Source organism: Amblyomma mixtum, chromosome 5 (assembly GCF_055824585.1).
Source record: "Amblyomma mixtum isolate Tamu chromosome 5, ASM5582458v1, whole genome shotgun sequence".
Classification (NCBI taxonomy): domain Eukaryota; kingdom Metazoa; phylum Arthropoda; class Arachnida; order Ixodida; family Ixodidae; genus Amblyomma; species Amblyomma mixtum.
Window position 1 is genome coordinate 63,684,440 of NC_143016.1, and position 16,876 is coordinate 63,701,315.

The 16,876-nt window shown below is 45.0% G+C and overlaps 1 protein-coding gene across 4 annotated transcripts in view; it reads left to right on the plus strand.

Annotated features, from left to right (window-relative positions):
• LOC149342437 (guanine nucleotide exchange factor DBS-like) overlaps nt 1–16,876 on the plus strand; it is a 245,758-nt gene that overhangs the window by 198,128 nt on the left and 30,754 nt on the right. For 3 of the 4 annotated variants that reach the window (XM_089544751.1, XM_089544753.1, XM_089544752.1), the window contains 6 exons: nt 3,680–4,207; nt 4,954–5,145; nt 7,081–7,287; nt 8,606–8,791; nt 11,319–11,398; nt 16,757–16,823. In XM_089544751.1, coding sequence (XP_089400877.1) covers nt 3,680–4,207; nt 4,954–5,145; nt 7,081–7,287; nt 8,606–8,791; nt 11,319–11,398; nt 16,757–16,823 — 1,260 coding nt within the window. The remainder of the gene's footprint in view (nt 1–3,679; nt 4,208–4,953; nt 5,146–7,080; nt 7,288–8,605; nt 8,792–11,318; nt 11,399–16,756; nt 16,824–16,876) is intronic. The other variant, XM_089544754.1, reaches the window with a different exon arrangement.

A 16,876-nucleotide genomic window follows, 5' to 3' on the forward strand; every position in this document is an offset into this window, starting at 1 on the left:
ATGCAACGGTTGAGCGTTGCGCCGCTGTCCTGCAGGTGGTCATTTCAAACACAGTCACGCGTAAGGAAGGTGCGACCCATGTTGTTCTCTTCGAATGACCTCTCGCGACCAATCATTAATTTAACTGCCACCTGATATGGCGGGCAGTTCGCTCAAAATCTGGTGGGAAGGTTGTGGTCACGTCACAGTCACGTGACCTACGTGGTAGGCGGGCCGCCTGCTTTTGCGTTTCCAACGGCGCCGACGACACCGACGTTAGTGCCTTAACGCTATCTGGTTAAAATATCGTTGTAAAAGTTGTGATGGTTCCTTTGTTACGAAAAAAAAAAAACTGCCATCACTTGTAGGCTTAATCACGGTACACATGTGAACATAAACAGGAAGTCCTAGTGTGCTTATGCCTTTCTGATGTTCTGATAAAATATCTAAGCGCGTATTAAGGCGCTGCGTTCGGTGCCTCTCGTAAGTGAACCACTGGTCGTACCCTTACGAGCCTCAAAAAGAAAAATCGCGAATACACATAAGAACGAAGCTCCCTCACTTTTGAATGACCATGATATAAGCTGAATTGATGTTGTTGTTACGCTTGAATGACATATGCGTTCATAGCAAGAACGAAACCTAATGAAGGCATTTCAAGAAATATTTTATTAACATGAGCATACCATAGCTTCACACTGTTAAGATCTACCAACGCATTACACGGAAGAAACATCGTCACGTGTGGTCCCGCAGCTCGTTTCCCACTTCATTTTCGCTTTAGATGGCCTTGTCCATCGCCCTATACTGTCAGCCATATCAATTCATGTTGAGTTAGCGTCGCTGCTGGGACACGAACTTCCACCGTTTTTCGAGCCAGGATTTTGTAAGATGGCCACTCTTAAAAGTTATGCTTAAGTATTGATGTCCAGAGAAGTCCGTTTGGGGATATGCTCTTCACACCCTGACAAAAGTTTGGCGCGTCAGAGTAAATTCGACCACAATTCTTAAGTCTGGGCATTCCCATGAATGTGCGCAATTTTTTTTTGTTGCCGCAGTTCCAATAGCTCTTCCTCTCAGTGTTCTCTATGCTATCTGCTGTTGACCCGGAGAGAGTCGCAACAACGTCTTATGACGTGTATCTAAAAAAAAAGTTACTAATAATCTCATGGTAAATCACGAGGAACTCGGGACCTATGTGCTCGCTGGGAGCAGAAATGTGATTTAGAAAAAGCGACCAACTTGGAAGCCTGGTAAGAGCGCCCCTGTTGTTTTAGAATTCTTGAAAATCTCATTACATGGTCGTATAGTGAGTGCTCTCTGACTTCCAATAGCACTTAACCTCCAGTGTTCCGCTTTTGAAAAAAAAAAAAAAAGTCGAATGTTCATTACAATGTACGTGGGGTTTGACGAGAACATATATTTGCGGCATCATTAATCTCTTGAAAACCGCCTTAGACAGGACAGCCATGTTTTCGTTTTAGTAGGTTAATGTTGACACACCCAAACTGCGTTGCCCGCAACCTATTTTGGCGTGGCCTTGGACCGCTTTGGACAGCCGCGTAGTCTTATGCATCGTCAGCTTATAACATGACACGGAATATGTCGCATGTTTTTCAGCTCAGGGAGAAGAGAACATGCAAATGGTCGCAGTACCACGTTTCCCGTCACGTTGTAAGAATAGAGTGCCTGGCACAGGATAGGTGGAATCACGACGCAGCTTCAATGCTCGCCTCGCTAATGATGTGCAGTTCCTTCTTTCTTTCTATTTGTTTGATCCAAATTCTAGTTTTGTACTTCACCTAAGCTTCAACTTAATCGCAACGCTTCGCACGAAATTAGCATCTGCAGACGACTTTCGTCGACTGCTGACTTTGCGGCAGTCGGTCAATCTCCGTAAACATCAATAAAAATAAAAAAGAAAGAAAGAAAACTGCTTAATGGCGTGGAACGGAGTTCAGAGCTGCAGAGAGGAAAAATTATCGCAACGAGCAGCTGCAGAATATTCTCTGATGCGCATCAGTGAACAGCGCTCCTTGTTCACTTACATTTGCCTCGGTTTTAGTAGCAGCACTGAAACGTAGACGGAGACCGCAGTCTTGCAATGCAGTTCTGATCCGTGTTTCTTCTTGTGTTCATATAGTACCGGTGAAAGGGCAATGCGTTCTGTTCCCTCCGTGCGAAATTTCATTCTAACAAAGTATAAAATACCTCTCCAGCCCAAATTAGAGTGAGTCAGTATCTGCACTGCGCGAACTGTTGTTGTAATTTTCACCGGAACAGCGCGCACTAAGACACGGACACGAAGGGAGACACGACACACACGAGCGCTGACTTTCAACTGGTGTTTATTGTTTGGAACGAGGCATATATACAGTTCCAACAACACAAGGAAAACAAACCATCCATTCATAGATTCATAGTCAATTCATGCATGTCGCACTGAACAAGGACGATAACAATATTATCATTTTCCTTTCGCTAAAAATGCCAATTCTTTATTGTAGCGAAAGGAAAATGATAATATTGTTATCGTCCTTGTTCAGAGCGACATGCATGAATTGACTATGAATCTATGAATGGATGGTTTGTTTTCCTTGTGTTGTTGGAACTGTATATATGTCTGGTTCCAAACAATAAACACCAGTTGAAAGTCAGCGCTCGTGTGTGTCGTGTCTTCCTTCGTGTCCGTGTCTTAGTGCGCGCTGTTCTGGTGAAAATGAGTTACCAACTTGCCCAAGCTTCTGTTGTTGTAAACCACATAATTGCCGAAACGCTCCAGGGGTGCAGGCTATACTTGGTGGTATAGCGGTAAACGATTTGGAGAAAATTATTTTCGACTGAATGGCTGCAAGAAAAGGAATCTCAGTTTATTCATAATCAAGTGTGTCGAACGAGAAGGCTTCCTGAAAATGCTCGTGCTGATTGATAGCCCTCCACCTGTAGCGCGAAAACTTTTTTCTGTGTAGCAGGCGCGCCTGTCGCACGTCGTCTGTCTTCTGTGCGAAAACACGCAAGGCGGCCGAGACTTGCTGTTGCATCTACTTTACATCTCCAAAATTACTACGGAAACCACTGTACTTGGTGCTAGCTTCTCTGCTGATCAATCATCGTCGCGGTTGCGCCTTAAAAAAAAAAAAAAAGAGGAGGAGGAAAGGGGGAAGGGGGGGGGGGGGCGCAAACAGCAGTCTGTCATATGTGCAGCTTCAGAATAAGTTGCTACCATGCTTCAAGTATAGCCACGCCCTCCGGTGTTTTGCTATACACTGCTTTTTCAGAAAGAAATCACCAGGAACAGCTGTTTGCCCTGTTTTGGTAGCGACTGTGTTTTTCACTTGGGAAAGCCGTACAACCGCAGGGCGAAATGACTTGTTCTGTTGACAGCTGAATTTCGATGGTGACATGTTAAAAAAGCTCAAAAAGACTCAGAAAACATAGAAGTAAATGTCACGTCTTCTGTTTTATGTAGTCTTCTCTCGAAAATTGTTGCCTCCTTCAACGTTGCCTTTCTTAGACGTGACCTTTCGGTTTGCTAGCAGAGTGCCTGTGGATTGTTGTAGAAGACCTCCTTTAAGAGGTGCGCTTGGCTCGTCTATAGAACTGCGAATGCGGAGGAGGTTTAGGACAATTAGGGTCGTCTGGAACTTCGAATGCGGAGGATGATGATTAGGAGGGCAAAGCTAACGGGCGTCGTGCGCAGGCGGTGGAGATGTTCACCGGCAGCCTGAAGGAGGTGACGGAGTGCGTGCGCGAGGCAACCCAGCGGCTGCGCGACACCGAGCTGCCCAACGACGTGGGCTCCACGGTGGAGCTGCTGCGCGCCCAGGGGGGCCAGTACCAGGAGCTGAAGGAGGACCTTCTGAATGCGTCGCAGCACGGACACCAGCTTCTGCGCTGTGTGCGGCCGCCGTCGCCGGCGCCCGCCGACCGGGCCCTCGGGGCGCCCGGTAAGACGCCCGCCCAGAGGCTCGTCAATGTGTGCGCCGTCGAGCGGCTGCTCCAGCAGCTGCACAGCGCCGAGCACGGCTTCGACGCCTTCTGGAGCGCGCACCAGAAGCGCCTCAACGAGTGCCTCGAGCTGCGCAAGTTCGAGCAGGAGTTCCGCGAGCTGCAGGCCAACATGGCGGCCAACTCGCGGGAGCTGGCCGCCATGCAGGCGGTCGGGGACTCCGTGGCCCAAGTGGACTCCCTGCTGCACGAGATGGACGAGTTCCGAGCGCTCGCCGAGGTGCGTGATTCGCCAGCCGTATGGCGCCTTTCCGTCCTGGCCACTACCAGCAGTCTTCCACAGGGTGCTGAGAATGGCGAAAATTCATGTTCGTGCTTTAGGAGACCAGATTTGGCTCTGCGCTGCGAATAAGCAGAAGTTGTTTGCCCAGAACTAACGCCGACGTCAGGACATTAGGAATATGAAGCCAATGAAGTTTTTAAGTGCCCACGTGAAGCACTCATTTATGCACCATGTATTAGGTTGGCGTGTTTCAGCTGAAATGAGCGCCGGGAGGCACATGTAAAGGTGCACCTCACGTACGCCACTATTCTATCAGTCCAATCGTGCACTTACATCTTAGAGAGAGAGAGAGAGAGGGAAAAATCATTGCCCACGAGGAGTTGCGGTCACAACCTTCAATCTTCAGTTGGCTGTGTTTGTGGCGCGCGATATGACTCTAGACATGGGAGCAATCTGAGAGGGATGCTCACTCGGCCACTCATCCGATTGTGAGTATTTTGTAGAAGAGTCATAAATGTGTACAACAAAGCATCAGCCAGATACTGTTATTCAGCGACACCTTCTGTCTTGCGCTCAGTAGTCCTCTAAGCAGCACAAATGGACGCAAGCCTTAAGAAGAGAACTTCGAAGAATGTGCATGTTTATGTAAGGCAGACACATACACCTAACAGCTTTTCATCGGGTGTGGCGCAAGAAACACGCCACTGTATCACTGACTCTCAGCAATGATGGCGCCACTGCAGGAAGACCTCGAAAAGGCGGAGCAGCTGAGGCAGGCCGGCCGCGGGCTGATCATGGCCAGCCACTACGCTGTTGACTCCATCGAGCCCAAGTGCGTCGAATTGGAGCGCATGTGCGCGGACTTCCAGGAGCAGCTGCGCCTGCGGATGGATGTCCTGCATCGATACAGGGACCTCCAGGAGCGCATCGACAAGGTACAGGGCGTGGCTTGAGACCCGTGCGATCAGTTGGGATGCTCGGCTCTCCTATCAAACACAATGGCCGCATCGCAAGGAGCGGTTCCATTCTGTATGGCTGAGCTCGTGGGTAGCTCGTGGGTAGCTCGTGGGTAGCTCGTGCGTGAGCGCTTCGTATGCAGTTCACGTAGTGCAGCGAAATATTTTTACAGCGAAACAGAGAAAATGACATTTCTTTTCCTTTTAGTACAGATTCCTTTCTATGCCCAGTATCATGCAGGGATATACCAGGATTGAAGATAAATTATTTTGTTGTTTCGTTTTGTGACCCACTAAGCGGTGACCTAGTGGTTTCAGCAGGGAGATGCGGTGTTTGATCCCCAGTATCGCCGGTTACCTGCTAGTTTCCAACGGGTACAAACTTTAATGTGGCCGGGCTCTCGACTTCTTTGGGGTGCAATGTTTGAAAAGAAAAATGGGCCTGTGATCCTACCTAATGATCCTACCTAATGATCCTACCTAATGCTGGTCTTTGACTAAGCTGTCCTTGAGCCATTAGAATCAAATCACCATCACCGAGAACATATTTCGCTGCACCCGTCTTCGTTAAAGAGAATTATTACCTTGAAGAATTTTACTAATGAAAACTCTGCACTTCTACTTGTCAAGTGGTGTCACTGCGGCAGCTCGAAGCAATTGCTGCGGATCCCATTTGAGAAGGGGCAGTTTCGGCGGCTATTTTTTTTTTCACGGTCGCCTCGCGATATAACTTTACAGAATCGCGCCACTTACTGGATGCACATTTATGCCTTGTAGATGTTCCATGCCCTAACACTTCATGATAGACTACGGTGCAGAAATGTCAGTTGACATTTTGATGACAGGAGTTGGGCATTGCCAAATTAGCGCAGCAATGTGACAGTCTAGTCATAGCGCAACCTTCAAAGGGACCTTGGGCAACAACTTTCTCGATCCTGGAAAAGCTTTGTAGACTTTAGGGTTCTTTAGGAGCGATGTCACCCCTAAATATTTTTTCCTAAACAAGTAACAGTTAGGGTCATATTGGTAAAATAAAACATACACTCGCCAAAAGATGGTTTTTAAAAAACTTGACGTATGTTTTATTTTACCACTATGCCTCTCTCTCGCCAGACAGGATTCTGTCGAACCCTTGATAACAGTTAGGGTCGCTCGTTGAGGGTGTCTTAAATCGAGCTGTCCTGAAACGCGAAGCTACAAAAAGAAATTTAACCAAGAAGATGACACGTGTGCAGTGTGTGGTAAGCCTGTATAAACAATTGAACATCTTGTTCTAGAATATGGCGGTATCCATCGGGATGTCGATGCAGGCACAGTCGCATACCCTGAGGCCCTAGGGTTTAGAGACAACAATGGTCATGTCATTGAATCTGTGGTAGAATCTAGCAGCTAGCGATTGGAAGACCGGTGGCTCAAAAGCAGGGAGGTGACGTAAAATGGCGAATTTATGGACCTATATATTACATCGATAACACCGTTGAAGAAATTTAAAGTAAAAAAAGGCTGAGCATGATGCAAACTGTCACCACCTCGTTTCTAAGGGGACGCTGCTATCTTCCGTCCATCCATCATGCCACCAGCCAGTGTTGACGGCTTGTGACGGCAGTGTTGTCTTGGAGTCGGCTGAAGCCTCTTCCTTTCTGGAGTTGGAGCAAGCAGCGGAGTCGTTAGTCTCTCTGTTATTCTTTCCACCGACTGTTCTTGTTCCCTCCATTCTCTCTCGACTTCCGCCTCTTGGCGCAATATACCTTCGTTTACCAAGGCCATGGCCAGCGTGGTTGCTCGTGACAACTGCTGCTTGCACCACTATATCATGCGGGCGCTTCCTGTGCGGTTTACACTGCAGCCAAAATTAAACTTATAACGAATGTATGGCGTACCTGTTACTTATGCGTGCATTTCGTTTTCATGCAGGCCAACAAGTGGTGTAGCCAAGGTGTGGAGCTTCTTGCTACACTGGATATTGAACGCTGCTCATCCCCTGAGTTTGCTCGCTCTGCCCTGCAAGACATAGACACATTCCTCAACAGCTCTAGCGAATTCAAGCTTGGAGATCCACGCGAGTTTCACCGCTTCTTCAAGGACTTCATCAACAGCGACTCGAAGCCGCTCCTGCAGCAGGTTTGTGGATAACTTGCAGGGGTTGATACCCACCCCATATTTGTAGCACAACCTCGTTAGGCGATTAGTAAAAAAAATGCAGAAAAGATATATAGCAGCGGTGACGTATGATCTAAAGGCATTTTATATTTTGGAGTTAAGACTTTAGAATCAAGTTAAACGGCATATACTGACGCTTTCACTTTCTAAAGATGTCGGTCAGCATTTATTGTTGTGAAGTCTTTATTCTTGAAGAGCTTCTTCTCTAGCACTTGCAGACTTCGATGATCATCTGCTTCTTCTTTAGTGCGGAAGGGACTCCACAACGCATTCACTTTAGTGACTGCAAGAGAGAAAGTAGTCGAAAGGGAGTGAGAGAGAAAAAAAATATTTCAAGCTCTCATTAGAACACTCGCTTATTACGAATTTGCGTCTCGGATCCAACGAACAACCATGGCGGTGTAACCCGGTTAGAACGAACACGCAATAAAAATGCAATACATTGCTGACAAAACAGCTCGGTTTTACCAAATGGTGCCGTCAAAAACGCATGCCTTGAAGGGCGACACCAACGCTGGTTGGGCGGAAGTGACTAGCTGCTGCCTTTTGTAATCAGCAAGTCTTTCAAGCTGTGATTGTTTTTGAGCTACGTTTTCGTACGCTACTGGCCGAACACAAAGACCTGGATAACGCGCGGCGTTTTATTTTTATTCGATGAGCACACAATCAGACATAAGTTTCAGTGCGGCGGTCGCTATCAGGCATGATTTGCACGACGAGGGGCTTGCTGAGTTCGACCGTGACCTAGCGAAAAAAATGACCTCCTCCTCGTGCTTTACAAACCTGTCACGTCCAAAATGTTACCTTCTCTGATTGTGGTGACAGTGCTCTTCTCTTCACCTAGTGTGCTAAGTGTCAGATCTAGCCACCGTTCATAGACTTGATTCATGCGCCCAAGATGTCCTATCATCAGCGCATCATCCAGCGCATGCTGGTGCTGATCAGTAAAAAATAATAAATAGTGGATACCTAGTGTGTCTCTTCAAACTATGGTATAAAAATACATTTCATAAGCTTGCCCGATGGACTGCAAATAGATATCCTGGATATTTTTAATGGTATGTATAACAATATCTTTTTATTTCACGGCAGCTAGAACACAGGAGACTTTAATGGCCTCTAATTGCACGGTCGCAAAGCACAATGGCGCAGGGTGCTGTTTTCGTATGATCTGGATTTTTGGCAGTGCAGTGTACGGCTGTGTGAAATATTAGGCTATTTTTCGACCAGGCAGTTGTAAGCGCCATTCATGACACCTGCTTTCCTTTGGTCCTTTCAGGTTTTAAAGAGGGTAGACGATGTTAAGCTGATGTGCGAGAACAAGCAGGCGAGTCTTCGCAAGCTCGTTGCCCGACAAGTTAGGCCAGTACAAGCAGTTGCCCCGGAGCCCTCCACTGTGCAGCAAGATACTCTGGCCTACGATGCCGAGGCACGCCTTTATCCTTCCAAGAAAGCAGCTTCCAAGGTGCTTCGCTCTCACTAGGCACAACTGGCACTGTGATCAATGTTTGTTTCATGCTTGTGATCTGTGGTTTGCGTTGGCTTTTGTACAAATATTTTAGCAGATTTTTAATTTCATTTATATTGAGTCTATAATACTAAGTCATCTGTGTGCGGATATGACAGTAGGCCAAGAAGAGTGCAGCAGTCAGTTATGTAAGTTTAGCAGAGTTTTGCAGTTTTACCTACACTTGGCAGCTAAGCATAGATGAAGGACAATACTCTTTTCGCCAATCAACACAGCTGTAAGCAAAACTACACTTACCATATACACTGGTATGACTGGTTGCTGGTTCCAATAATGCAGAATATTTTTACATGGAAGATTCTCTTAAAATCATTAAACCAAAGCATTAGTGAGAAGGAAATCAAAGATTTCACTTTTTTGTTAACACATACATGTTGGGAGTTGTGGCAGTTAAATTCACAATGACATTTAGTTCTGAGCTGTGGTACTTTGATTGTGGGAGCGTAGTGGTTAGAGAAGTGTTTACTTGTGCAATGACTTTTAGTTGTGATTTTGCTGTTTCTTTAGGCAGTGCAAATCTATAATACTGTTTAGGATTTTTAGTCCAGCAATATCACCTGTTTATTAGCTGAAGCACGTATCTTTCGTTACATGTTTGGAGCTCGAATGCACACGTCGTTTGCATTAGGTGCAATGTGAAATGAAATGTACATAGGACATTTAAAACTTTTTTGCATGTTTTATTCTTTTCGATCTTGCATTGTAGCAATTGGATTTGTTCATCGAATTTGGCACAGCTGCTTTTTTTTTTACTGCATATGTTGCTTCTAGCTAAAAGCAAGAATGATCAGGCTATTTTTTAAATTTTTGCTCTTCTTTCCTGTTCCTGTTCTTGTAAACCTTTTTCAGTGTACAGGTGTTCTCTTGTGGTAGCAGACTTGTATGACAATGAATATTTCCATTGCATGTAGGAGACGTCCTAGGGAACTTATTCCTCCATTTTGATTATGTAGTGCTTCTCTGAACTTGCTAGAAAACAAACTATTTGCACGAATCACCTGCTTCTAATGCATTCCATAGCCTCTAAATTTTTGTTAAAAAAAGCAGCTGTTATCCTAATGATGGAACTTTCAATGTTAATGTGATGAAAAAGTACTCTGTGTGACTTGTTTTGCAGTGTACCATGCTTGACAGGATACTCTTCTTAAAGGAGGAAACTTTCATGCTTTGCATTCACTGATTTGTTTTTAAAATTTTTAGGTGTTAAGTTTTATAGTGCTGCTTTGATTTATTTTCATGCTTGCTTGTTTTGTTGTTTTTGTGCGAGTGTATTTTGAGTTAGCATGGCATATTTGCAGCATAGCATGACAGAGCCTCACAATCAGGCCTTGGAGTGTGTAAAATTATGTTGAAATTTATTTGATATAAATATTTTCTATGTGCAGTTGTATCAGAGCAGAATCTCGTATTTGTTTGTCTCTAACATTATATTTGACGCATAAATTTTTAGCTCCTCACTTATTCGTGCATGACAACATGTACATAGAATGCATTTTTAAAATTTTGTGCCTAAGTTATGCCCTTCACTGTGTGGCCTATTTTACAGTACTAGGCATGCTTGTTGAATTCAATAAAGAGTGTGATGGTGGCGGCACGCATCACTAAACACAATGCATGATGCTGGTTTCTTTTGGTTCTTATTTTGGCATGCACAACAACTTTCACAGCACATCATTCTTCTCTCACCTTCTTGTCTGGTGGTGATGAAGCAAACTTGGAAGCAGGAGGTAAAGGTTAACTGATTGCACAAACACTGGAGCCCTTGTAGGCATCCTTGCTAATCAGTTTTTATCCATTTTATGCTCCAGGAGAGATCAAGACTCTGTTTCTGCTCATGATTCTGAAATTGCGAGTGATTTGTGTTGCTTTCTCATATTGTTTATTTTTTCTACTGGTGAGTACAGCCTCCTTGTTTTAATTTTTGTTTATTTATAGCACTACACCAATTGTACTAATGTTTTATGCTGCTCATGAAAAATGCTTTCTTCTGCTTCCAATGATGCATTGAACCATAAGTGAATGCTCTTGCAAGCTGATGCATTTGCAGAAAAGTTTGTGCTTGTGTTCGTGCATTGTGCTAACTATGCATGTTTATAAACTGGCATGCCTGCATTGACTAACACCGTAAAAGCCACCGTAATTTTTATGAAAGCGTCTTGTAACCCGGTTACCTTGTCTGCCTGTGCAAATGTTGTCTTGCTTAGAAATGTTTACTCTTGGCATTTAACCAAATATTTCTTAGTTTTACACGCATGGCCACTGCATCAGTTTCATTGCAGCCTATTGAACATACCATACTGCTCAGTTTGAATATGTATATATTGGCAAGATTGTAACACTAGTGAGATGCCAATAACGATCAAGAAAAGCTTAAATGCAGTTTACTAATCATGCTTATTGGGATATTTTGTGCTGAATGTCCCACTGAATGCTTTACGTGTGTGTTTGCCTTCTCTGAATGCAGCACGTAGAAGTTTGCTTTGCTCAAAATGAGGGTGTGGACTCTGGCCTGCAGTCTCTGGAAATTCTCCAGGACAAGAAAGGGTGACTGACTTGTGATTACTATGCTGAGTTTTTACTTAAGATAGTGCAAAATGTTCTCCGGAAGTTTCCACAATGTGCATATGACCTAAAAGTGCACAATTCTCTTTTGACAGGACCTTCCAAAACTTGCATTTGTAAATTTTTTCATCCACACACATGTAGCTTTTCAGTGAAGCTTTAGAGATGTTAGGCCACAGCCTTTCTTTAGAAAAAAAACACATCTCATGGCAAACCTTGAGGAGATTCAGAAACATTTTTTGCCTTTTTTGCCTGAGTGTTCATGGCAGGGCAATACTAAACATTCATGCATAACGTACACAAGGCAGGAACTTCAGAGGCAATACTGCATGTGCACGGCGCTAACTTCGGACACTCGTTTCCTGCTAACTCAGCCGGATTTGCACCCACAGCCGCAAATGCCCCAACGCATGTAGTAAGGAGCCTCGTATCATCTTTGTGTCTTCTCCTTCCGTTCTTATCACATCTTCGCTATTTTAAATGCATCTGTGGTGACACCTTCGACTAGAGCACATAGTGACTCTTGCGTAGAAATTAACCTTCTTTGAACAATTTGACCATTAGTGGAGGGACATTTTGTGGATGTATGGGTGTCGTGGTTTGTGCAGAGGAGGTGCTGTGCGTGCTGCTGTTTTGGATAGGCCGCTACGACATTTGAAGGGTAGCTGCTTATACGCCACTGATTTCGTCAAAATAGTCGTGTCGGTCTTCAAGCGCGTGCGCAGCGAACGAAGTAAATTCAGTACCTCTCTTCGTCGAAAGCATGAAATGCTTTTCAAGACAGGGGTAGAGTTCTTGGCTTATGCTTTATGAGGGTTTTGGTGTTCCAAAGCGACTCAGGCTATGAGGGACGCCGTAGTGGAGGGCTCCGGAAATTTCTACCTCTTGCGGTTCTTTAACGTGCACTGACATCGCACAGTTCACGGGCCTTTAGAATTCCGCCTCCATCGAAATTCGACCGTCGCGGCCGGGATCGAACCCGCGTCTTTGGGGTCAGCAGCTGAGAGAGGTAGCATATTCTAGGATTAGCCACATATGTTGCTAGGCGTGCTATTTGAGTAGGTCTCAGCAGGGACCTTTGGCTGCTTGAAGTGCCTTCGCCCGCCTCTGTTCTGAATTCAAGATGGGTAGCGTGATCTATCAACTGGCTCCTACAGCTTCCTGGTTTTTGGGCAGTATTTCCCCACGCTTACAACTTGCCTTGCAAGTAGTACCGGCCGTCTGTGCTAAAAACCATGTTCAATGATAGTTCATTCCTCGCAGAAATTTGAAGCAGCTTGGACGTTACGATTATTTTGAGGAGGGAACGAGTGCAGTTCAACGAGCGCATTTCTGCTTGAAAAGCCGCAGTCGAAACAACCATGGTTGAGGCGAAAATTGTTTAAATTTATTTTTGTTAGGTTTATGGGGGTTTAACGTCCCAAAGTGACTCAGACTATGAAGGACGCCGTAGTGGAGGGCTCCGGAAATTTCGACCACCTGGGGTTCTTTAACGTGCACTGACATCGCACAGAACACGGGCCTCTAGAATTTCGCCTCCATCGAAATTCTACCTCCGCGGCCGGGATCGAACTCAAGTCTTTCGGGTCAGCAGCCGAGCGCCATAACCACTGAGCCACCGCGGCAGCCTTAAAATTTAGTTGACTCGCGTATTCTGCACTCCCATATGGTGTTCCTGATAAAATCCTCAGAAAACTTTTGAATTTGCGATCTCTCGCAGCGCTGAGCCTTTGTAGAAGACATTCTGGAAATTAAGCCTTCTTTGGTTATTTTAGCAGGTCGTATCAAGCAAGAAACTCCGATTTGAATCCATAAAGATTCACTCACAGAATAAGGTAAATCAAGGGAGCCAAACTTAAAAGGTTTTTAAGCCTCTTTCATCCACTGATGGAAGGAAATGACCACTTCGTGTCGCAGACACGTCGCTGTGTTCAATGTAAACATTTCGCCTCCTTGGGAATATGCTGACAGAAGTAATGCATGCCCGTTCAATATCGTAGTCACTATTTTTCGTTACCGACTTTACAAATGGTCTGCCAGAGTAGAGCGCATAACATCATGAACAGAACGGATAGCTCCGGTAGCTACCTTGCAGCAGAAAGCATTAAAACATGTTATGAGACTAACGGAAAGTAGGCTATGTACTGATTAGAATATATTTACCTGCACGAAAGGAATGGGGGTGACTGTTTTGCAGCTGGTTCAAGGTTTCTTATTCGTCTACTGGATAGTTTTTTTTTCATATTGAGAATGTTTCATGGAGCAAGCATATCTCTCTGAGGTAAGATTCGAATAAGATGCTGAGAGATTCTGCTGCTGGACACGAAGTCAGCGTATGGAATCCTGTCCTTGGCGCCGCACTTTCCTAGAAAGACGAAAAAACGCTGTGGGGTGTGTGGTGCGAGTCCGATTTGAAGAACGCCAGTCGATAGGAATTTAATTCTGAGAAGTCCACTACGGCGTCTCTCATAGCTCAGGTACAGCTTTTGGGCGTTAAGAACCAGATACTATTTTAAGTGCAGCTTTCGGGTGTTCGATTCCACATTTTAGATTTCTATTCTACGGAAATTGCTCTGGTTGCAATAAAAAGAATGTCGCTGCCATAGTTCGCCATTGCCATAGAACGTCAGCCACTGTGGTCCCGAGCGCCTCTGAATATTTTCCTGCTTGCACAGAGAAGCTTGCGCAAGAGTGAACCTTCTAACGGGAAAAAAAGAATATTGACATCGCGTTCAGAACGCTTTCATTCATTATCGACGGGTGGTGGCTCGCCGATGACTTTGCTACCGTCTCTTTGGCCGCCCTGTTTGACCATGCACTCAGACGTGGAGCTACCATAAAACGAACCTATACGCAAACAGCTTTCCTAACAATTTCCCAGAAAGCTACCCGCGCTTCGGCTAAGAATTCTTTTTATTTCTACAGGGGGCAAAATGGTGATCACTTTACCAGCACTGAAGAATGGATCAATCGTGAATAATTAGGCAGTCCTGCTTTGCAGAGGATCATATATCAGTCGCTCTTACAGGGGGAATGTGGGAGAGGAGAGGGAGCGACGAGGCGGCCCCATTTGAACCATGTTAGCTTTTTTTTTTCGAATAAATAAGGTTCAGCATGGTTTTACTATGTAAAATTTCTCGCTTGGGTGGCCCCCCACCCTCTTAAATCCACCTCTGCTACTTTGTGCGCTAATGATTGAGCTAAAAACTATTTTTAGCTCAATACATTTAGGACAACCCTTGAATTCGACTGTTGTTTCAGTTTAAGGAGGACACATTAATTTGCCGGCACTCGTAGCATTAATCAAGCAATGATTGTTCTTTCGAACACTAAATGTCTTTTAGTCGACTCGGTGGCTCAGTGGTTATGGCGCTCGACTGCTGACCCGAAAGAAGCGGGTCCAATCCCGGTCTCAGCGGTGGCATTTCGATTCAGGCGAAATTGCAGAGGCCCGTGTACTGTGCAATGTCAGTGCTCGTTAGAGAAACTCAGCTGGTCGAAATTTCCGGAGCCCTCCACTACGGCGTCCCTCATAGCTTGAGTCGCTTTGAAATGTTGCACCCCCATAAACCTAAACCTAAGCCTAAACTAGATGTCTTTTGCCAGGATAGCCTAGTGTGTTTTGCTTCATTCTCATACGTTATTTCCAGGGGAGATATCGAGAAAGCTCCATCGTCGTGAAAGTGGTCTGTTCTTTGTTTTAGTTTTTCAGCATTAGCTTGCATTAAAGTGTTGACTTCCTGGCCCAAAGCAACTATGCCTAAGGTCACTTGAGCCATGAAAATGTGTCTTCAGTTTTCCTGTGGGCTATGTGGACATGACAGTGGAAATATGAAAATACGGTCTACCTAGTGCCCTTGGCAGGGAACTCTGTAGTTGAACAAATCTCGGTAACAAGTCGATGGGCTACTCTTTAATGAAGATTTGCTGTACAATAGCAGTTAAACTGCATGAAACAGGTAACACATTTATGAGGTCAGTGTGACGTGCACTACTCTCATAGAAGCTAGCTGTTTGTGAAGAAGCACGTTGCTGGAAAAGTATGTGTCGTGCCTTTTCACAAGAAAGGTTGCAGATCTACTTGCCTATAGACTGACTCGAATGCACTATGCAGGAAATTATCAGGGCAGTAACAAATGATGGTGCAGACAATGACTCGCAGTCAGTCGTAGAATGAAACGTCCCAGTCGATGCCGCGTCCTAGTCTCCCAGAGATAAACATCCGCTCCTTTAGGACAATCATTCCCACATTGTTCACCGTCCTGTACTTCGTTTCCTTCAGATCAAGGTGAGGTGACCAGAAGTGACCCTAATCAATACACCATTATGGGCCCCGAAACATCAGTGTTTTTTTTTTATTTTCGCTTGCAAGTTCTGGCGAGTGCGTGTTTTGCCAATGGCTAAAATATACATTGTTTCAGCTAAGTACCTCCAAGTGGACCGGAGCAGTTTTCGTAGCGCCTGTTTGTTTCAAATGTTCTATCGAGCACACTTTCTTATGTTTAGAGTTCAACATTAACACGATATTAGCCACTGGAGTTCCAGCGCATCCATATACTGCCGCGTAAAATTTGTTAGTTCTTTATATTACTACAGCGCTAATAAGTATTGTCCATTGTGTCTACTGCGAAGCCGTAATTAAGTGGAGAGTTAGGCCTCGTAGACTTGGAAAAAGTTTTAATCTTGGCATTTCTTAATGCGGTACTATTTAGGTTGTCGTCTCACTAAAAAATTCCGGCTTCTCTGTTTAATCGAGAAGGTCACGTGACTTTGTGACGTCACGGGAGCCTTACGGGAGCTCGGGAAGAGCAACCTGAGTCACACAAGCTCCATTGGTGGCTGCGTTTGAAACAACCACCTAGCAGAGCAGAGGCGCATCGCTTAACCGCTGCAGCACTGCTTAAGTAGTGGTATGACTCCCCGCGATCTGTGAATGTGGTTGAGAGGGTTGTTATGTCATCAACACCTCGTGACCATCAGTGGACCAATCATAGGGTACTGCTAAATTCTAAAATCTGAGGGCCCCAAAAACTTTGAAGATCGCCCACCCTAGAAAACGGATTAGGGTGGATTAGTGGGTCGGATTAGTATAACCTCCTATTATAATCCAATGAAAGGCACTCCGCAAGTCTAGAAGGTGCTGCTTTATGCATACCATATAAGTGCAATGGAACCGGTTCCAACCGGTGTGCTGGCGGAAAAATCGAAAGAAACACATTAGACACTCATTGTAAACATTACAGCAGGCAACCTAGATGGTATCGTTTTTTTTTTTAATGTGGTCAAGAAGGCCCCCAAGTTTTCTGCGCGCCAACTGCAATGGTTCATTGCTACTTGCAGGCATGTTATGACCGAGCTGATTGAAACTGAGAAGACCTACGTTCATGAGCTGTACAGCATTATCCAGGTAAGGTATAGTGAAATTGCCATTTTTATTTAAATTAGAAAACGAGAGCAATT